This window comes from Mugil cephalus, chromosome 2 (genome assembly GCF_022458985.1).
Source record: "Mugil cephalus isolate CIBA_MC_2020 chromosome 2, CIBA_Mcephalus_1.1, whole genome shotgun sequence".
In the NCBI taxonomy this organism is placed as follows: Eukaryota; Metazoa; Chordata; class Actinopteri; order Mugiliformes; family Mugilidae; genus Mugil; species Mugil cephalus.
In genome coordinates, this window is record NC_061771.1 from 27814897 (window position 1) to 27837029 (window position 22133).

General features: G+C 39.7%; 1 protein-coding gene and 1 long non-coding RNA gene across 3 annotated transcripts; one reads left to right on the plus strand and one right to left on the minus strand.

Annotated features, from left to right (window-relative positions):
- Positions 1-620: 620 nt before the first annotated feature.
- On the plus strand, positions 621-21443 carry nup133 (nucleoporin 133). 2 transcript variants are annotated; one of them, XM_047577769.1, is made up of 25 exons: positions 621-1147; positions 1961-2079; positions 2231-2334; positions 3508-3741; positions 3863-4033; positions 4460-4615; positions 6164-6234; positions 7535-7682; positions 8340-8493; positions 9425-9579; positions 9677-9768; positions 10799-10968; positions 11066-11160; positions 12163-12387; positions 12458-12580; positions 12675-12774; positions 14214-14477; positions 15483-15616; positions 16836-16994; positions 18732-18867; positions 18964-19082; positions 19175-19255; positions 19887-19951; positions 20975-21063; positions 21210-21443. In XM_047577769.1, the coding sequence occupies exons 1-25, from the start codon at positions 1029-1031 to the stop codon at positions 21344-21346; spliced, it is 3420 nt and encodes a 1139-aa protein (XP_047433725.1). In that variant the 5' UTR covers positions 621-1028; the 3' UTR covers positions 21347-21443. The 2 variants fall into 2 exon arrangements, with proteins under 2 accessions (XP_047433725.1, XP_047433726.1); XM_047577770.1 differs by having other exon boundaries at positions 1964-2079.
- On the minus strand, positions 17436-18720 carry LOC125003742. Its single transcript, XR_007112269.1, has 2 exons — positions 17717-18720; positions 17436-17626 (listed from the first exon to the last, which is right to left on the minus strand). It is a non-coding gene; the product is annotated as an uncharacterized LOC125003742 (long non-coding RNA).
- Positions 21444-22133: the final 690 nt, after the last annotated feature.

Here is a 22133-nt window from a genome sequence, read left to right on the forward strand (position 1 = left end):
CCATATACATCATTCATTGGGTATGATTTCATCATCCAATTATTTGAAAATGATGCAGTGAAATAAGTTGAAAATAACTACAGTGGTAGCTGGGGATGTGTAGAACAAGAATCTGGTGGAGTTTGCAGAAAACAATTTGTTTTGTTTTTTTAATTATTTTTTTAATCTGCCCATATACATCATTCATTGGATAAGAATTCAACATCACATTTTCAGAAAGTGATGCAGTGAAATAAATTGAAAATCACCACAGTGGTAGCTGTAGAGTATGCGGAAAACAATTTGATTCTTTTCTTAATTAAGTTTTCAAATCTGACTATGCAGAAATGAGTTGGATTCTGAATATGCTTCAATAATTATGTTCTGTCACTTAGTTTTAATCATTAAATAGAATGTAGTAAAATAACAACAAAGTAATGACTGATATATGTATTTCAACAAGTGAAAATAAGAAGAAAAATATAGACTTCCGAGTTTGCGGGATGCACTTGAATGCACCATAAAACCGCTCAAACGCTTTACCGTCCGATACGATGTAGACGGGCACTCGATTTTCAAGTGTAGATAGCGCGACCGTGCCTCGCCGAAGCGCAGATGGCGTGACTGCAGTCAGATACCCCACCGGTGACAGCTCCTCAAGAACGAAGTAGCTATTGGCTCATCTAGAAGTTGACATGGACATATAGATATATAGGATATATTGACTTATCGGTGCTGCTGCTACCAAAACATATAATACATGACGTTACATAAAAGTTATATAACGTAATTTTCTAATCGTTTTTGTGTTAGTTTGGGAGTATGCTATTCTGTGCTATGGTTGCGTGTACGTTGTCAATAAAGTTTAGACAAAACGGGCGGGCAGCGCGATGACGTATTATTCATGCGACGGCACCGCGCGTTGTTTGGAGGCGGTGAAAACGTTAAAACGCTTAGCCGCTGGTGATATCGGTATCGACGGGGCTTTTACAGGGGCAACTAAGTGGGTATTTATCGACCATTAAGCAGCTCGGGGTACCGGCCCAGGCATGTTTAGCCCCCGCACCACTCCGAGCTCCGGCCGCAGGCAGCAGAGCCGGACCGCGGGGAGGAAGAGCGTCTCCTCCAGCCTCCTGTTCTCCCCACGCAGGACGAATCTGTCGGCCAGGTGAGGATAAAAAACAAAACAAAACGTTTTTATCTTTAAATTTTGTATTGATTTAGGCTCGGATGGATATTATACTATATCAGTTACTTGAACTCGGTCTAAGCTCAAGTCATTGCATTTGGCACTGAACATCTCAGAGATTCATTGTCTAATGGAAACTTTGGATGACATTATTACATTACAACACACATAATTTTGGCCTCCAGTGGCCACTAATAAAACCCCAGTAGAAAGTAATAAAATCTATATTCTTGACCTGAGCACATCGGCTGAGAACAGACAGCTCATGTGCTACATACCATGAGCTGCTGATGAAGATGTATAGCCTGTATAAAAACAGGCAGCACCTCAGCACCGTCAGTAGCATTTAATAGTTCTCCACAGAGTGTTGTTAGATGGGATAGAGTAGCAGGTATTTAGCTCTGAAGCTAAAGCTCTAATAGTTAATGGCCACTGTGGCAAAACCTTGGTGCAAATGAAAGAATGTTGAATCTGTTCACAGTTGGAGGAACATCCACTAATATGTGCTTTTACTCAACTTGTCCAGCTCCTATTTACTACTATTTATTTTTTTAAGAGACATATAGCTGTCTGTTTAATCTGCAAGATGGACGGATGGATATTTTTTTTGTTTTTCTCTGTGATCAGGGTGTTGTGGGTGGACTGAACGTATGTATTTATATTGACTTACAGTGGTAGTCCGAACTTCTGCCTGTCTTCTGTCTGTTTGATGACAGTTCAACAACACAGCAGCAGCAGCTGCTCGGTGTTTAGTCCTACAGTCCTGGGAATTATTGTCTGAAATCTCTCCAGCAGGTCGACACCCACCCGACTGCAGAGCCATGCAGCTGCAGAGACGATCAACTATGACGTGCAGGCGTTCGGCTCATCGCTGCCCGTCAAAGTCATGGAGGCGCTGACGATGGCTGATGGTAGGAGAAACCGCGCCTCTGAACTTTGTGTGACTTCAGTGATTTTTTTTTTTTTTTTTAGGCCAACAGCATGTCTTGTTTATGTTCCGTGACGTGTTGCGGATGTTGTTGTCATCCTGTCCTGGAACTAAAAACTTGTCTGTCTCTGTAGCTGATGACCAGATCTCCGTGAAGGTGAACGAGAGCGGCTGGGCCTGGATGGTTTGTGGAGAGAGACTCATCATCTGGAAGATCTGCCAGACAGCTGTAGCCAAGGTAAGGATCAGTGACGACACGCTAAGCCACATTAGTGATTCATTATTGGCGGTATAAGGTTGGGTCGCTGTAGAGTAGTCACTGATCATGTGTCAACAACAACATGGACGTCTCCTAGAAGACAGGCGAGGAGCCAAGTGTAGAAATACTTCACTAAAGATGAAGCCCGTACTACGGTGACATGTCAGCTCTGAAATACAATAAAAATACTATTGCAGTGCACCTGAAAAGGCACCACTAACGCTAGCGGGGAAACGCTTTAAATCCTCTGAACATCAGTCAGTAACAGCTTCATCAAACATCCTGTGGTTACAGTAATAAGGAGGCTGTACATCAACTATTAGAGCTTTAGCTTCAGAGCTAAATACCCGCTGCTCTATCCCATCTAACAACACTCTGTGGAGTACTATTAAATGCCACTGACGGTGCTGAGGTGCTGCCTGTTTTTATACAGGCTATACATCTTCATCAGCAGCTCATGGTATGTAGCACATGAGCTGTCTGTTCTCAGCCTATGTGCTCAGGTCAAGAATATAGATTTTTATTACTTTCTACTGGGGTTTTATTAGAGACGTCGTCACAGGACAGTCGTCTTTTAAACATCTGGACTTGTACCACCTCTAACTGTCGCACGACAACAACAGCTGGTGTAAAATTGAGTTCAGTCAAGTTTTAAAAGTTACAACCATCATAAGAGTAGTTTGTATTAAAGTGTGCAATGTTTAGGACCAAACTAGCCCGCCTTTACAAATGTTGTATTTGTTCAAAGGAAAGTTAAGCTGTGCTACCTTTTACAGTCAGATCACAATTACTTAGAGCTTTATCTCGCAGTACTTTGTGCTGGAATAAGATCTTGTTACTTAAAAATCACTTTTAATAAAGTAATGTCCTTCTATTGCAAACTGAGAGTTTTGCTATGATACAAGACGTGGACAGACGAATGCAGTGTGAACCAAATGGTGACAATAACAATATATATGACAATAAAACAATAATAGTAGCAATAGATACTAATAGTACTACTAACAATAACAATAATAATAATAAGATGATGATGATAATGATGGCAATAAAGGGAGGACTGAGGAGGAGGGGATGGGAGACCGAGTATATTTACTTGAATTGAATTCAGATGTTCACCGAGTCACTTTTAGACTGTGTGTTTTCCTCCAGCTGTCCGTGTGTAAAGAGCTGCAGCTGCCCAGCAGTGAGTACAACTACACGGCCGACCTCGTGGCCGTGACGTCTGCCGCTCCTCTGGAAATGGCCGCCGTTCAGTCCATCTCCGTCCTGGCGGTGGCCGCGGAGGGAACGGCCCGTTTCTGGCCCAGTCTGGCGCAGGAGGGCAACTACACGGAAACAGATGTGGACCTGGGAGATCTCTGCAACTTTGTCATTGCCGTCAAAGTAAGTTGACCCTTAGAAAACCTGATTTATTCGTTACCGAATAAGTCTGATTTGATCTTCGCCTTATTTTTTTTTGTTTGTTTGTTTGTTTGTTTGTTTGCTCTGACCGCCGTCTCCTCAGGGTGGGAGCTTCGTCCTGTCCTCGGTAAAGAATCAGCTGTTGAGGGCGGCTGCGGATTCTTCGGGAAAGCTGCAGCATCGAGCTCTGCAGCAGGGTCAGGGCGTGCTGTCCGGCATCGGGCGCCGCGTCTCCAGCCTGTTTGGCATCCTGTCCCAGCCGGCCAACGACACGGTGGGTCGTCAGACATGCGGCAGCATGAATTTACAAAGTGCGAAAGTTACATAGAAGGCTGCTTTTACTGTTTTTGTCGCAGTAGTGAACACGACACAGAGACCCAGGACTAAACAGGAGACAGCAATTAGCCCAAATTACACTTATTTTTTATAAAGAAATACATTTTTTTTGAAGAATAGTTTAAATATAAACATTCTCCTAATTCACTTGTTCTTCTTTTCACTAAAACAAATGGAAAAACTTGTTGTCGTTACTTATAGGTTATTATTCTCTTATCTCACTGCTCTGGTTGAGATTAAATTGGGCTGAATGTGGCCCCCAAACTAAAATTAGAAAAAATACTTCTAGCTCCTCAGACGAGCTGATTTCAGATCAGATCAGAGGAACAGTATCAGTAAACGTCTGCTTCTGTTTCCTCTCCAGCTGCACAGCGTCCTGTGGGCGGGGGAAACCAGCTGCCTGTACACGCTGACCACGACCAGTCTGAGTAAATGGGAGGTGGAAGACAGCTCCGAGCACCAGGTCCTCAGCTGGGACGTCCAAAAGGCTCTGACCGAGAGCATCGCCGACGCCATCTGGGTCAGTACCGGGGCGCAGGAAGTGACCTCGTCTGGAGAGCGAGAGCACAGCAAAGAAGACGTTCACATGACCGCCAGGGCTTAAATGACGTCACTATATGTTCGGAGAGATCGGTTCGTGGTTAGAAACGCAACATAATACGTTTGGCAGAGATGGCTCGATAAAGTTTTTATTTATCATTTTTAATTTTGCACGAAATACGACGACAGCACATTATTCCTAAAAAATTATAAACGGAAAAAATGACAAAAATAATTCAAGTTCAATCCATTTATTTGTGTATTAGGCGCAAAAGGATTTAAGAAGTTTTATCCTAAAAAAGATTAAATAAAAATACAGCTTTTATCAACTTATCCACAGAATAAAAGGACAAAACAAAACCGATGAGTTGCTCTGCTTCGATAACAACCGCTAACTGCTCTGACCTCCGCTTCTTCCTGTCGTCCAACCAATTATAAGACACGACGTCAACAAGAAGCGCCAGATGCTCGGGTTCACGATTTACCCTTTCATGCTTAGTGGTCAAGCTGTTGTTTCCGTATATGTGTGGGTTTTAGTGTCGTAAGTGCATATCAACTATTATTTATTTGTTTTAACTTTTAACTTTAAAATCAAGATGGCTGACAGAGAGCCAGAAATGCCAAGTACCTTGGGAAGTTTGTGTAAATACTTCAAGAGCAGGGCACCACTGAAACTTTGTGTAACTGTGTGAAAAAATAGATTCTTTGGGGGAAAAAAAAAAAAAATTCATAATTTTTTTAAATGGCTAAAGAGGAATGAAAACACACAGGACAAACAGCTTGACTAAGGTTCTCACAGTTCATGCATGAAAGGGTTAAAAAAAGAAGAAGATCAAAATTTAACTGGGGAAAAAACAGCCATCCCTCTCCTCCTCCTCCTCCTCCTCTTCCTCCTCCTCCTCCTCCCTCTCTCTCCAAACTAACATCACCAGCCAATCAGAAGGAGGGCTGAGGTGGAGAAACTTGGTTGAGATCCAGCTGATGCTGTATTCAAGACAAGTGGGAAAAATGAGCTCTGGGTTCTCAAACTCAGAAATCCCTGCCTCCAAAATAATAATAATAATAATAAAAAAAAAAAATGGCTGTTCAGCAAACGGTGACAATCTACCAAACTTATCTTTTCCTCCCTGAGTTCACCTGTAACGTGAACGCTGTGATGTCAGAAGGATAAAAGCTCAGGCTCACATTTAAACCGTGCATAACGTTTTTTTATTTTAAAAAATAATAATGTAGAGGGACAGACGACTCTCAAACTATAGTGCTGATAAAGAAAACAAATAAAAGTTTTTATATTTTTACACATCTATAACGTGCACAGTGGTGAAAAGGTTGAATCGGTTGAATGTTGTACACAGATTTTCCTTACAGCTTTATACAAATGCCTGACTCTGAGAGCTGAAGCTTGAAGTCTCACCTGTCCACAGAGACCAGGGTCATGCGCGTGGACGCTGTTACACAACACATGGATCAGAAAATGTATAATCCGGACTGAAAGCGACGTGAAATGAAGTGTTTCCTCTTCCACCAGGGCTCAGAGAGCAACTACGAGGAGATGAAGGAGGGCGTCAATGTCTCTTACCTGGACATGAAGACCAGCCAGTGAGTGTGTTCGTCTCTACATGTGTATATATATATATATATATATATATATATATGTGTGTGTGTGTGTATTAACATTTAGATTCAAACAAATCTGTTTGATTCAGTTCTTTACAGACTTTACACACCGATCAGCCGTAACATTATGACCACCTTCCTGAGTACGGGTCTGGTCTGGTTTGGTGCTGCATGTCTGAGTAACATCCACATGAATGAATGTCATGTCCTAAAGACAAATGTTATTTACTTCTCCTGACGGTGGTCATAATGTTGTGGCTGATTCCCAGATATATCATATATATGGAGCGTGAAGGGAGTAGATCTCCCTCTAGCTGTTTATGATAATAGTTTCAACCTTTCCTCAGACACGTCACACAGAGGAGGCGGAAAAATAGATGGAAATGTTCAGTATTTATGTTTCTTGTCTGCAAAGTGAATTTATTATTATTATTATTTATCAAAATCTTGATATTAATTATAACTAATAACTAAATTTAGGCTGTTTAAGCTGCGGAAGTTGTAAATCGAACAGATAACTTGAACCAACTCATGAGTTTTTTTTTTTTTTTTACTAGAATTATTTAGAGGCAGGAATTTATAAAACATTCAAAGGTTTTAGTTGTTTTATTTAAATGTAGAAAAAAATATTTAGTGTATATAGTCTTTGTTTTTTCCTCGTCACTCGTATAAGTAACATCCACATGAATGAATGTCAGGTCCTAAAGTCAAATGTTATTTACTTCTCCTGACGGTGGTCATAATGTTGTGGCTGATTCCCAGATATATCATATATATGGAGCGTGAAAGGGAGTAGATCTCCCTCTAGCGGTTTATGATAAAAGTTCAACCTTCCCTCAGACACGTCACACAGAGGAGGCGGGAAAACAGATGGAAATGTTCAGTATTTATGTTTCTTGTCTGCAAAGTGAATTTATTATTATTATTTATTAAAATCTTGATATTAATTATAACTAATAACTAAATTTAGGCTGTTTAAGCTGCGCAAGTTGTAAATCGAACAGATAACTTGAACCAACTCATGAGTTTTTTTTTTTTACTAGAATTATTTAGAGGCAGGAATTTATAAAACATTCAAAGGTTTTAGTTGTTTTATTTAAATGTAGAAAAAATATTTAGTATAAAGTCTTTGTTTTTTTGCTGATCACTCGTATAAGTAACATCCACATGAATTAATACCAGGTCCAAAAGTTTCCCAGCAGGACAATGAACTGTCACGTGATGGTTTAAACCTTGTCCCACTTGTCCCACTTGTCCCACTTGTCCCATCTTGTCCCCTCAGTGTGGGCCTGGTGGTTCTGGCTGCGGCCTGGCACCCGTCGGACACGCCCTGCCTGGCCTACTTCTGCCTGGTCACCCTGCAGGACAGCGGAGCCTCCGTCTCGGACAGTTTCACCGTGGAGGTCACAAAGTACAGCCCCCCCTTCCTGGTACGTCCTTAAGGACGCCTCGGCCTTCCTCTGCTCAGGAGTTCATCACGCGCCTCCGTCATGTTTATGTGCCGAGGCTTCTTTTAAGAAATGAGCCGCCTCCATTTGATTTGAAAAGTGACACCGACTCGTTTTTAGAATTTCATGGGAATTAATCCAGAAGTCGCCTCGTTGGAGGGAAAGTTATCGGAGGAAAAGCTAAACCAGGAGACCAGAGTCTGGACAACATCTGAATTAGGCGATAGCAGCAGCTCTTAACTCATTTTCCAGTGTAATAATAATAATAATATAATAATGTTATTTATCTTTGCTGACCTGTCAGATACAGATCAGACTTCTCACCTGGAATAGAACTACAGCAGATTTTAGATTCTCTACATTTTAAGGACAGTGTTGTTACTGTAGCAGGTTGTTAAATGGGATCAGATATAAGTATATGATGAGATAAGATGTGATGTGATGTGCCTTTATTCATCCCACATTGGTAAAATTCTCATTGTTAACAGCAGCAGACATTCAACATTCAACTACGTTTTGTTATTTTGAACCTTTTCTGATTTTCCTTATTTTTCACACTTGGCGTAGATCTTAAATTTAACCCGTAACGATCGTAAAAAAAAAGGTCGTAACGTGATCTTTGCCGTGTCACGTCCTCAGAGCGAGGAGGCGCTGCAGGCCACCCGGCTGGTGCTGCCCCGCTGCCCCCCCGGCTCCACGGCTTTCCTCTACAATGAGGACCTGGTCTACGCCTGCTCCACGGGGACCGGCCGGGGGGGGCTCCCCGACGAGAAAATCTGCTTCAACTCACCAGGTGAGAGGCGAGGAGGATTGTTTGTATCCCGCCGTTATGCACCGAGGTTGAGTTTTACAGCAGGAGCTGAAATGATCTGGTGTCAGTTCACAGGATTCACAAGATGTTTCATTTCTGGAACAATTTCACTTGAAATTAAAACTAAATTTTGTCGTTGATTCCAGAGATTTGTGGCATTTCTTCAATATTTTACTTGTTTTTTTAATTTTTTTTTTTACATCTTTCATGTCGTGATCTTTGAAGTCAAGAGTTTTTTTGTTTTTTTTGTTTTTTTTTTACACCCAGCCCCATTTACTTACACCGATCAGCCACAACATTATGACCACAGACAGGAGGAGATGTGAATAACATTTAAACCATCTTGTGACAATTCAGTGTTCTACTGGGAAACTTTCGGATGTTACTTAGACATGTAGCATCCACCTAGACCACATCAGACCCCCCCTCACCCCTCACCCCCCCATAGTAATGACAATCCTTGATGGCAGCAGGATGAAGCCCGACACAGACACAAAAATGCTTTAAGAACGACTCAAAAAAAAACACGAAGACCTGACCTCCAAATTCACTAGATCCCAAACTGATTAAGTATCTGTGGGATGATCCACAGAGGCCCCTCCCCTCAAAGAGCCACCCCACTAACAACATCCTGTTACCAGACAGCACAGGACACCCTCAGAACGCCACATGTCCATTCTCTGATGAGTCACAACTGGTTTGATACGATACTGGGAAGGTGGTCATAATGTTATGCTTGATCCGTGTAGCGCCGTTTAACAAGAGTTTTATTCGTCACAAACCATCGGGTGTCAGGTCAACTCATTTCCAGAACAGAAGAGCTCAGATGAATGATGTTTCTGATCCGTTTTGTGCAGCTCGTTGAGGTGAAGGTTGTTTTTCGAGTCTTTTGAAATGTGGACGCTGTGTCCAGGTGACGGCGTACGTGGAGGAGGCTGCTGCGCCGACCTGCCCGTCTTCTTCTCCCAGAACAGCGGCCTGGTGGCGGTGGTGGCCCGAGAGAGCGCCTCCATCCTCCCCGAGACCATGGAGGACTCGCTGTGCTCCTCGCTGGCTGCAGCCCCCGAGGTGACAGGACCGGTTCTCCGTCTCCGGACCGCGGCTTTTCCTCTCGGCTCTGACGACCAGCTTGTGTTTACCGCGATTTGTTTTTTTCGTGTCGCAGGTTTCGTCCATGGAGACTCCGACCAGAGCGGAGCTGGTAGCTCAGGAAGACAAAACCAAACTGCTGAAAGCAGCGTTCCTGCAGTTCTGTCGGTGCGTCAAGAAACAACTTCATTCACTTTTGTTTTATTTGCAGATATATTCTGGTGAAACCCCAACGTGGACACACGACAGAATAGATGTATGATGTGTTTAAGAGAAACCAGAACCAAAATGACTAGAGTTTAGGATTAAAGGAGGATTTATGATGTGGAAACGTTCTCACCCACTTCTTGCTGGTACAGCCACAACATTACGACCACTGACAGGAGGAGGAGGAGGAGGAGTAAACAGCATTTAAACCATCTTGTGTTAATTCAATGTTCTGCTGCTGGGAAACAATTATAAAAATAAATAATATTTGGATTTATTTGCGAGGATGTTACATGGACAGACACAAAAACGGTTTAGGAACAACTAACAACTGTGTTGACCTGGACTCCAAATTCACTAGATCCCAAACTGATCTAGTATCTGTGGGATGATCCACAGAGGCCCCTCCCCTCAAAGACTCTCCTCCCACTAACAACGTTGTGTTACCAACTTAAGTCACTTCATTACAAACCTATTTGCTCATGCAACACATCTTTTAAACACAACTCTTAAAATACATTCCTTTAACCTCCTGAGACCCGCCGTCCTCATATGTGGACATGAGGTTTTAGGTTTGTTGCAGGTTGTTCTGCTTCATTTAGACCTGTTGTCCTCATAAGGGGACATTTTTTATCTGCCATGTACTGGTGGCGAAGGCACAATACGCTTGTTTGTTTATTTTTCTTAACTTTTCTAGTTTGATATGACATGAAAATTCAACTAATTCACAAGTACACATTTGAGGACGTTGGGATTTCATCGTTTCCAATTCTGCTTTTACATTAAAATAAACAATTTTATATTTTAGTTTCACATTCGGGACTTAAATTGTAATATACAGAGAAATAATCCCACATAGTTTATTTCAAAACCTACGTCCAGTTCAAAGATGATGCTTATTTTTTTTTATTCTTCTTAGGTCGTACTAATCCCAAATACCTGACGATCTTTTAATTTAATGTAATGAAATGTATTCGCTCTTCTCTGGCAGTAACGACCTGGTGGGGGCTCAGACGGTCACTGATGAACTGTTCCCTGCTGACGGTGACGGTGATGGAGAGGAGGGAGCGGAGCTGGACAGCATGGTGACCCAGATCAACCTGGACCTGGTGGACGACTACCCGGCGTCCGATCCCCGCTGGGCCGAGTCCGTCCCCGATGGTGAGGAGGTCTCAGCGAGGAGGATGCTGGACAAACTGTTCTTTGTTGAATATGTAAAGAAGAATAAACCTGGTTCGTGCTTGTTTCTTTTCCCCAGAGAGTGCTGGCTTCCCCCTCACCTCCCTCATCATCCTCCACCAACTGGAGGACAAGATGAAGGCTCACGGCTGCTTCATGGACTTTCTGCTGCAGGTGAACACACACACATATATATATATATATGCTGCACATAATTTAATGTTCTGCAAGCGGTGACAATAAACCAAACTTATTTTTTGTCCCTTGAATTAACCGGTAACTCTGTCGGAATTCTGAAATTTCTGAGTTTTCATGAAGGCATCATCTAAACCATTGGGGAATGTGTCCTAACCACAAACAAAAGACTTTGATAATAACAATAATAATGATAATAACTAATATTACATTTTAGGATGTAACATCACCTGGGAAAAAAGGCTCAGGATTTTTTATTTTTACTGTGAGCTCTGTACCGTGTACATGTTACTGCAGAGGTGGAGTGGGTAATAAATATAATAAAAAAAATAAAATAAATAAAATAAAAATAAGAACAAGTATATAAATATAGAAAATGAATATAAATATAAAAATAAATAAGAATATAAAAATAAACATAAATGGGAAAAAGAATGTAAATCTAAAAATAAAATAAAAAAGAATATAAATCTCTCTTTCTTTTAGCTAGAGATGTAACAACACTCAACTCAATACGATTTCCTTGCTTTTTTTGACAGAATGAACTTTCAGACAAATCATGACTGAAAAAGATTTCTTTAATTATTTCACAGACAAAACAAAACACATTTCTCAGGTAGGATGTAACTATAAAACACAAACTATGCAATGAATGCATGTTTTTTAAAAAACGTATATATTTAGATATATAAAAACTACAAATTATATTTTCTCTAACAAATTACAGAGAAGCTCTTTTTATTTCTCTGAAGCAGAGTAAACTGTGCAATACAACACATATGTCTTATGAAAAGTGCAACTGAAATCATACTTTATCTTAACAACAAATTGGATCTTTAAAACAAATCCCACTTCAAAACAAATAAACTAAATCTCTTCTGAGCTAATGCTCCACGTGTTCCTACATTACGCCCTCTGCTGTTTAAAAAGGGCGTCAGTCGCGACTCGTTCACAACGTTGAACGTCTGCACCTTTTTCCAGGTGGGCCTGCTGGACCGGCTCGGTCAGGTGACGGTGCGCTCGTCTCCCATGGCGACGCGCCTGCTGCTGTGCGAGCACGCGGAGAAGCTGCAGGCGGCCATGGTGCTGAAGAACCACCACAGCAAACACGGCGAGCTGGTGAACCGCGCCATCGTCTCCGCGCTGCAGAGGAGCAGCACGCCGGTGCCGCCCAGCCTCACGCCGGCCGACGTCTTCTTCAGAGAGGTCCGGAAAGAAAAAGCCTCGCTGAGCCAGTGGTTTCAGTTCAGGGGACTGACTTGTGGTTCTCTCGCAGGTGTCTCAGATCTCCTCGGTGTTCGATTGTCTGCTGGAGGAGGAGGAGCGCAGTCTGAGGGACAACCCGGTGGACTCGGTGCAGTGGGCCGAGGTGGTGCTCGCCGTCAACAACGTCATCAAGGTAGACGAGCCGCTCATCCTGTTTTCTTTTTGATGAGAAGGGCAGGTTAGTTTGGGGTGTTACTGATGACTTGTACTGTGTGTGTGTGGTGCAGGACATGCTTCAGGCTGCTGGTCAGTACAGAGAGACGAAGGCCTCCGTCTACAGAGCCTCTGAAAACGCTGCTGCAGAGCCCGAGTACATCCCATGGACAGGTGACAAGTCTTCATCCTCTACTTCTGTCTTCTACCAGCAGCACCAGTCAATTAGAGGTGGACACGTCGTAAACTGGGATGAGCTCTGAGCACAGTAAAGTGAATAAAGTAAAAAGTGAATAAAGTGCAAATGCAAACAGAGATTACAGGGATCATATATGTACATGTTGTTGCAGAGGTAGTATCGGTAATAAATATAATAAAATTAAGAACAAGAATATAAATCTGAAAATAAATAAAATTAATAAAAATAAATTAAAAATAAGAACAAGAATATAAATCTGAAAAAAAAATAAAATTAATAATAAATAAATTAAAAATAACAAGAATATAAATCTGAAAATAAATAAAATTAATAATAAATAAATTAAAAATAAGAACAAGAATATAAATCTGAAAATAAATAAAAAAAATAAATTAAAATTAAGAACAAGAATATAAATCTGAAAATGAATAAAAATAAATAAAAAATAAGGACAGGAATAAAAATAAACAGAAATAAGAAAAGAATATAAATCTCAAATAATTAAAATAAATGAAAATAAAATGAGAATAAAAATAAATAGAAATAAACACAATAATATAATTCTAAAGTAAATACCCTTAATAAAATAAATTAAAAATAACAACAACAATATTAATATAAAAATAAATAAAATTAATAAAAATAAATTAAAATTAAGAACAAAAATAAAAATAAACAGAAATAAAAAGGAATATAAATCTCAAATAATTAAATAAATGAAAATAAAATGAGAATAATAATAAATAAAAATAAGAACAAGAATATAAATCTGAAAATAAATAAAATTAATAAAAATAAATTAAAAATAAGAACAAGAGTAAAAATTAACAGAAATAAGAAAAGAATATAAATCTCAAATAATTAAAATAAATGAAAATAAAATGAGAATAAAATTAATAGAAATAAGAACAATAATATAAATCTAAAAGTAAATACCCTTAATAAAATAAATTAAAAATAACAACATGAATATTAATATAAAAATAAATAAAATTAATAAAAATAAATTAAAATTAAGAACAAGAATAAAAATAAACAGAAATAAGAACAATAATATAAATCTAAAAGTAAATACCCTTAATAAAATAAATTAAAAATAACAACATGAATATTAATATAAACATTTGTATAAGAGCAAGTCTACAAGTCAAATCTATAAATAATTATTACTTGAATAAAATACTAAAAATAATAATGTGAAAAAAAATAAATAGAAATAACTGATGATTTTGACAGAAAAAAAATAAAGCCTTCACACAACTTTCATTTTCATTTACAAACATTTACATCCACTTACCACAAGTCTTTTATTTGTCCTCCTTTATTTACACGTCACTTCATATTTAACTGACTAAAGTATGACGTTCTAAATAGTCATTTTAATTCTCCTCTCCTCTCTTCTCCTCTCCTGCAGCTTCCGGCGGAGTCGGCGGCGTTCGCACCGTCCTCTCCCGCCAGCACGACATCATCCTGCGCTCCGTGTACCCACACGCCGACTCAGAGCTGCGCAGCGCCCTGTGCGAGCAGCTGGTGGCGCTGTTGGACATCTATCTGGGCGGCTACGTGGCTCAGCTGACATCCCTGCAGCAGCAGAGGCCTCCAGGAGCTCAGCAGGAGCGTTACAACACCCTGGAGATGGAGTACAGCCAGCGGCGCTCCGAGCTGCTCGCACCGCTCCGTAAGGGAACCATCCAGATACTGATTTAGTTATTTATTTATTTATTTATTTGATAGGGACACTGCACATTAATAAACATCTGTTAAGTAGTTCAAAGTAAAATAATTACAGGACTGGTAAGTCCCCTTTATAATAATATAATGTAAATAACTGAATATAAATAAGAACAAGAATATTTAATTACATTTAAATGAGAATTAAAAATAATGAAATAAATAAAAATATAAGAATATAAATAAAATAATTACATTTAAATAAGAATAAAATAATATGAATATACACATAAAAAATAACTAAATAAATTAAATAAATAAAAAGTATACACATACAAAAAATAAAATAATAAACAAAAATTAAATTAAATAATAATTAAAAGATAAATAAATACATAATAATAACAAGAATAAAACTATAAAAAAGAATTAAATAGAAATAAAAAATAATAACAAAAATATATATGTAAATAAAATAGTTAAATTTAAATAGGAATACAAAATTAATAAACATAAGATATACACATAAAAATAAATGAATAAATAAAAATACAAGTCATAACAGGAATATAAATAAATAGATAAATAAATTAAACTTAATTAAGAATAAATATAAATAAAAGGAATAAGAATATAAATAAATAAAAATAATAAGAATAATATAAATATGAAAATAAATAAATAATAACAATAAAAACATGAATAAATATAAGTAAACAGGACGGGACCAATTTTCCCTTGTGGATCCCTTGTACATTAAACAAGCAAGTTTTAAAATTAAAACATCGACAAAGCTCAATAAGCTGTACTTCTTTAAAATGTTACAAACCTGGAATAACGTTGTTTTGTCTATAATTTTGTAGAATCGCAGCATGAAAATAAACCAGGACACAAATCAGTTTGTTTTTCTTACTCCCAGTGGTCAAATGAGGACAGTTTCATTCTGTCACAACAAACTGAAATCTGACGGAGGTTTTAGTTCTTTTTTTTTTTCCGTGTGTGTGTGTTTCAGTGGATCTGGGTCAGTACCAGTGGGTGGCGGCGCTGGCTGAGAAGTACTGTGACTTCGACATCCTGGTTCAGATGTGCGAGCAGACCGACAACCAGAGCCGCCTGCAGCACTACATGGCCAAGTTCGCCAACCAGGTACACACTCAACACAAGTCTTAGTTCTTCCTTAGTTCTTTTTATTCATATTCCATTTTATTCACAGTAAAACCCCTTGAAACAAACGTGTGGGGTATTGGGCCACTTAAAATCAAAATGAGTCATTTTGTCACTAGCAGCAATTTTTACTGATTATTGGTCGTCACAAACTAAAAGTCCAAACTCTTTGCTTATAGTGTTAAAGTTTAACCTCTTAAACCCCAGGGTGATGGGAGTTGTGGCTGAAATTTACTTTTTTCTACTAACAGAGGACTAAACATGCTGCCACCTACTGGCACAAACGTGCACAACACCAAAAAGAAACAGAAAGTTAACCATCTGGCTCCTACAGGTTTTATTAAAACTCAACATTTGGATAAATTGACCCACATTTTACCACACTGGGTATTTTTTTATTTTTTTTTATTATTTCTCTTGAAAGGGAATCTGGCTACAAAACAGCACAGATTCTCACTATAGGAGATAATGTGCACACAGTTCAACCTTTGGTCATTTTATTTAGGCTGCAAATCATTAAATTCAATCATTGTGCACATTTTAGAATCAATACAAATAGTGATTTTTCCTCCATAAGGCTCTTGTGCATGCAGGACATGTTACACATGACGTTCAGTCCACGGTAGCTGAAACCACTATTAGAAGTTGAGGAACATGGCTCCAAATCTCAGTCACCATGAGGGTGAATCATGTGGATAGAATCAGTTGTATTAATTCTGTTCTATTAATTCTTCGGTTTTTGGATTATATGAATTTTTAGACACATTCAAGTCGCATTGACTGAAATTCACGATCTGGTTTGGAGGCTAGTTAGCTCCAGATGTGTAATGCTTTTTTTTGTATTAATAAAAGAGCAATGTCTTGTTTTCAGGGGCTCGGATTTATTTATTCATTTATTTTTAAGTGACATTAGCAAAACTAAAAAAAACACTATATGTTCTGTTGTATTATCTACCTGGTGGAAAAAGTGTTATCTGGAGGAAGGAGTATAGAAACACAGTTTTGATTCCATACATACTTTGTGTACTATCACATGCTACAATGCTACATTGCTCTCAGTCATTGCGTAGCCACTGAAAGAGAAGAAAAGAACATGACAGTGATGTTCCGTGGTTGTGGTTGTGCATCGTCTCTTGTGCAGCAAGAAGCCGGGTGGTTCAAATACGTGACCCGCGGTTAACACACTCATTTCCTGCCGCAGAACTTTGCTGACTTCCTGTTTCGCTGGTACATGGAGAAGGGGAAGAGGGGGAAGCTGCTCTCCCAGCCGGTCTCTCAGCACCAGCAGCTGGCCAGCTTCCTGCAGGCTCACCAACACCTCAGCTGGCTGCACCACATCCACGTCCACGACTTCCAGAGCGTACGGAAACACACACACACACACACACACACACACACACACACACACACACACAGATGAGCGCATCGTCGTCGTCATTCACTCGTTCACAGCTTCTAACACGCCGACCCCACAGAACCAGACTTTTTTTGTTTTGTTTTTTTAAGGTCTGTCTCGAACTCTCACTGTGATCAATCTTTGGCTTCCATTAGCTTCCATTAGCTTCCATTAGCTTCCTTTGGTTTCCATTAGCTTCCATTAGCTTCCATTGGCTTCCATTGGCTTCCATTGGTTTCCATTAGCTTCCATTAGCTTCCATTAGCTTCCATTGGCTTCCATTGGTTTCCATTGGCTTCCATTGACTTCCATTAGCTTCCATTAGCTTCCATTAGCTTCCATTGGTTTCCATTGGCTTCCATTGACTTCCATTAGCTTCCATTGGTTTCCATTGGCTTCCGTTGACTTCCATTAGCTTCCATTGGTTTCCATTGGCTTTCACACAGAAAAGATTTCAAGTTTTCTTAACTCTCACCAAAGCTCCACGTTAACATTTGAAGTTTTGTGTATTTTCACACTGTTAGTTGTGTCTAATAGCAGTAAGAATCCGTCACCAATGTAACGTCGGTGTCTGTTTTCTGTTAGAGCTGTTAGTGCTGTAGACGCAAACGAAATTTCTTTTAGGCTTCAGGGCAAAACCAAAACCACATCCTTCCTGTGGTTTCCACAATGCATCAAAAAATTACCTTTCACCTGTGTTTGATATTCCTTCCTTCTTTCCTTCCTTCCTTCTTTCCTTCCTTCCTTCCCTCTTTCCTTCCTTCCTTCCTTCCTTCCTTCCTTCCTTCCTTCCCTCCCACTGTGCCCCGATCAACCTGAGTCTGCAGCCTTCACTGTTTTCTGTAGAACACACACACACACACACACACACACACACACACACACATATACACACGTACACATACACATATACACACACACACACACACACATTCACACACATACATCAAAACTCGGTTTCCTTCCTCTTTCGGCAGCTTTTAACCCGTTGACGCAGCAGCAAACGTTCTCGAAGCCTCTCGGTTAAACACACACACACATCTTTTATGCAGCTTCCTTCCTCTTTGCACATGACGAACTCCGAGAACAAAACCCACATATATGTGTGGGTGTTGTCTTCACACAGAGGAAGTGTTTTTTTTTGTCTTGTGTTTTTAATTTAATCTTGGAGGACATTTCTAGTGCACACATAAATTAAGACCCTTATCACCACTTTATGAGGTCTTTATGGCTTTATGACTTTATGAGGTCTAAATATTTAAAGATATTTTTGAGGTAAGTGTTGACTTTGAGTCCAAAAACATTGAAAGTGTGTGAATTTATTAACTTATTAAAAACTAGACTGCTAAGGGCGCGTTTGCCAGTGTTTTTTATACACTAAACATGTGTTTTTGATTCATTTTCTGAGCCTATTTGGATTCTGTTGTGTGATAGTGGTTTATATCTTTATCATAAACTAAAACTGTTAAGTTAAACATGTCGCTGATGTCAATGGTTACAACTCCCAGTTGGTGTGAGGTATTAAAAAGTATTGAGAAAAGTCTTGAAAAGGTATTGAAATGAACTTCCCGTATAAACCCTGTTAAAGGAACATTATTCAGTAAATGTATTTGACAAGAATTTGCACATTTCTAAAAAAAAAGTAAAAGGACAATCGCGCCGGTTTTTAACCTGATTTCCGTTGGTGCTACGTCTGTGCAGGCTCACAGGACTCTCTACAGCCAGGCCAACAACGAGACGCGCTACTTCGTGAAGAAGAAGACGCTGCTGGCTCTCAGCAAGCTGACGGCGCTGGCCTCCGACCTGCCCGAGGACCAGCTCAACAAACAAGTGGACGGTCAGCACGCGGCCCGCTCTTCACTTCAGTCTCTGCTGCGTGAAGCGTTCGCTCTGCTCAACCTTTCTTTCTTGTCGTTGTATCTTCTCTCCTCAGACATCGTGGAGCAGGAGCGTTTCCTGCTTCACCAGGAGACGCTGCCTCGGCAGCTCCTGGAGGAGAAGCAGCAGAACCCCGACACCATGCCTCTGCTCAGCGCGCAAAACCTCATACAGGTCAGAAATGGTCGAAATAAAGTTGGGCTTCTACTTCTGTCTGTTTTTAATTACTTTCAATAAATGGGTTTACATGTTTCTTTTCCCTGCAGTTGTACATCTGCGATGAAAACAGGCGAGCAAACGAGTACGACTTCAAGAAGGCTCTGGACCTGTTGGAGTACATCGAGGAGGTGACTTCCTGTTTTTTATTTATTTATTTATTTATTTTTTGCTTCGACCATAGACTGTATATAAATATGAACGACACCATCCGGTACCGTCCGAGGGCGGAGCCACGCTATCGATGCCCCGCCCACACTTTCTCCAGACTCCTACCCGCGTTATTGTTTAATTAACACTACGCTCCGCTCTATCTCCACCAGTTACAAGGAGATATTGGATTATACACTGTACTCACTCTCACGCTTTACTGAGCGGTTGGCATGGCAACTGGTGATTGTCCTTATCTCACATCCTGTTTATCAAATGTTGAACTGAAGCAAAACTCATCCAAAAAATTGACACTTGAACATGCATCAGCATTATATGAACTACCTAGAATGACAGAACGTGTATTTTAGTGTTTTAATTTGTTTTTTGTTTGTTTATATTTGTCCTGGTCTCCTGCACCAGCATTGAGGGTGGAGCTTATAGCCTGTACCGCAGCCAGCCACCGGGGGGAGCTTTACTTTCCTTTTCTTCATTTTAAATGAGCTGTTCCTCCATTTTTTTTTACAGTTTATGGTTTAAACTATTTGGATTTGACAACATTAAGAAGGAAACTGATTTAACTGAGGGTTTTTTTTTGTGTGAATTCTGCAGGAGGATGAAGTGGACATCGACTCACTCAAGTGTGAGATCTTCGGCAAAGCGCTCAGGAGAGATGGGTAAGAGCCGTTTTGCTTTTGTTCAAAGGTTCTTCTTTCTTTCTGCGTGGAAGTTGATTAAGTTGATACTGAAAATTAAAAAAAACTTGACTGGGGCGTCCCTACTTAAAACAACGGTGTCTCTGGAGTTTTATCCTCTAAATCAGCTTTGGATTAATTTCCTTCTTCATCTCTCCACTTGTAACTTTATTCTTTGGTTAAATTTCACTGGATCATTTTCAGGTCGAGGCTGTTGCAGACGGTCACAGTTTATCTGGTGAATGTAGTGAAGACACTTCCTGCAGGAGTTAATGGAGAGAAATGCAAAGCTGGAAGATGTTGTGGATGTTGAAGCTGAAGATGTTTTTTTGCCAGTTCATCAGAAACACGACTCCTAATTTTAATCTGTTAACAAGATGTCAGTGATAGGTTCATTCCAGAGCCGTATATTAGAGAGAGTCAGGTCAACTCAAATCATGGCGCCATGTTTGCTACATCAGAGAGAAGATTCTACAGTGTAACTCTATGGGGCGGATGTTAAAATAAATGTCTTATTTTCTCCATTAACAGGCCTATAAATGTTATTGCCAATGTCTGTCAATATGTTAAAGGCCCTCACTTAAATATCCCAGCGTCTACTTACTTTAAATATCTTAAATGAGCCTGTAAAATACTTCATAGCCCAATCACCTCATCAGTCATGGAGCTGTGTTTACCTTCTCCTCAGTCTCCTGTGTTCATCCATCACAGTTAAAAGTTTGAAAAGCTATAAATACTCAGAACAAATCAGCTCAGAACAAACCAGCTCAGACGGTCCGTTCCCTAGTTGGACAGACTCTCTCTAATATACGGTTCTGGGTAGCTCTTGTCTCTGCTGCCCTCTAGTGGACGCTTCATGGAAGGTTTATTTTTGGAAAAGGATAAAAGTTAGACTGAGGCACGTACTAGTCTGTGTTTCAGTGTTGCACTAACTTTTCTTCTGTGGCTGTCGACTAGTTTTTCGTGTTGTTTGAAGTTTTTTTTTTGTTTTTTTTTGCATCTCAGCTGGTCCTCTGCCGACGGCAACGACGACCCCCTGGAAGCAGCCAAGGACAGCATCTTCGTCAAGATCCTCCTCAAACTCATACAAGAAGGTGAGAAAAACCTCCCACACATTTAAATCACCATCGGGCTAAAGAAGGGACAAATAAAGTTGCCTTCCTGGATTCATTAAATATATTAAAGGGTATTCTGTGCATGCAGGTTAACCATTAAACTTTCCTCTGACTTCATTCTCCAGGCGTTCCTCTGCAGACTTACCTGCCCGACGTCAAAGACCTGATGGAGCTGGACGAGCTGAGCAGCTTGAAATCGAAGCCTTACTTTGAATTTGTCCTCCGAGCCAACTACGAGCATTACCTCCAGGCCCAGATGTGACAGCGTGGCACTTCAGCTTCCACCTTTTTCTAATCATTTTCAAGATTTTCCTTGATTTGCGCTTCTTCGTCTAAATAAATATGTTGGTATTTCTGTATTTAGAGTGATTTTTTTTTTTTTTTTTTTTTAAATAGACATAGTCGTTCAGATATTCCAGGAGAGAAGACATTTTTGTCATGTTTCTGGTGCTGTCCATCACACGGTCGCTGACATCTGAGCCGTGAGAGAGTGAAAGAAACCAGGAGCTGCATTAGTCAGGACTTCCTCCTGTTGGGTGACGAAGGGCAGATGTTGGTTATAAATAGATGTGGACTCCTCGACCAGGACGGATCCTCCACCGTGATCCACTTTCACGGCCGCAGAAGCTGCAGATGCCGATCAGGCTCCAGCTCTAAGAATAGTACAAGTAGGTTAGATCAGGGACGTCCTCTGTGGAGAGTCTGCCTTTACAAACCTCTGTGTAACCCTTAGTAACTTCCCAAAAATATACATATATATATATATATTTATCCATTAATGGCTTTTCCATGGTTGGTGACTTAGTAAAGAAAACTCTTACTCTTATTAAATGTTTAGAAATAAATTGCCTTCTTGCATAAAATCAACTTAGAGAACAGAAAATGTCCGTTATTATTATTATTATTATTATTAGAATATATTTTAACAATAGAAGAAAAATAACTGGACGGATTGAACCTAATGAACGACCAATGTTTTATTAGCATATACTATAGGATGATTTATCTTAAATGTTGTTTAACGTCTCTAAATATATGATTAACGTTTT

What these genes read in the sequence shown, in the direction of transcription:
- nup133 (XM_047577769.1), top strand. Translation starts at nt 1,029, where the DNA reads ATGTTTAGCCCCCGCACCACTCCGAGCTCCGGCCGCAGGCAGCAGAGC. An exon ending in GCATCGCCGACGCCATCTGG is followed by an intron (nt 4,616 to 6,163) that starts GTCAGTACCGGG and finishes CTCTTCCACCAG; the next exon opens with GGCTCAGAGAGCAACTACGA. An exon ending in CGCTGGCTGCAGCCCCCGAG is followed by an intron (nt 9,580 to 9,676) that starts GTGACAGGACCG and finishes TTCGTGTCGCAG; the next exon opens with GTTTCGTCCATGGAGACTCC.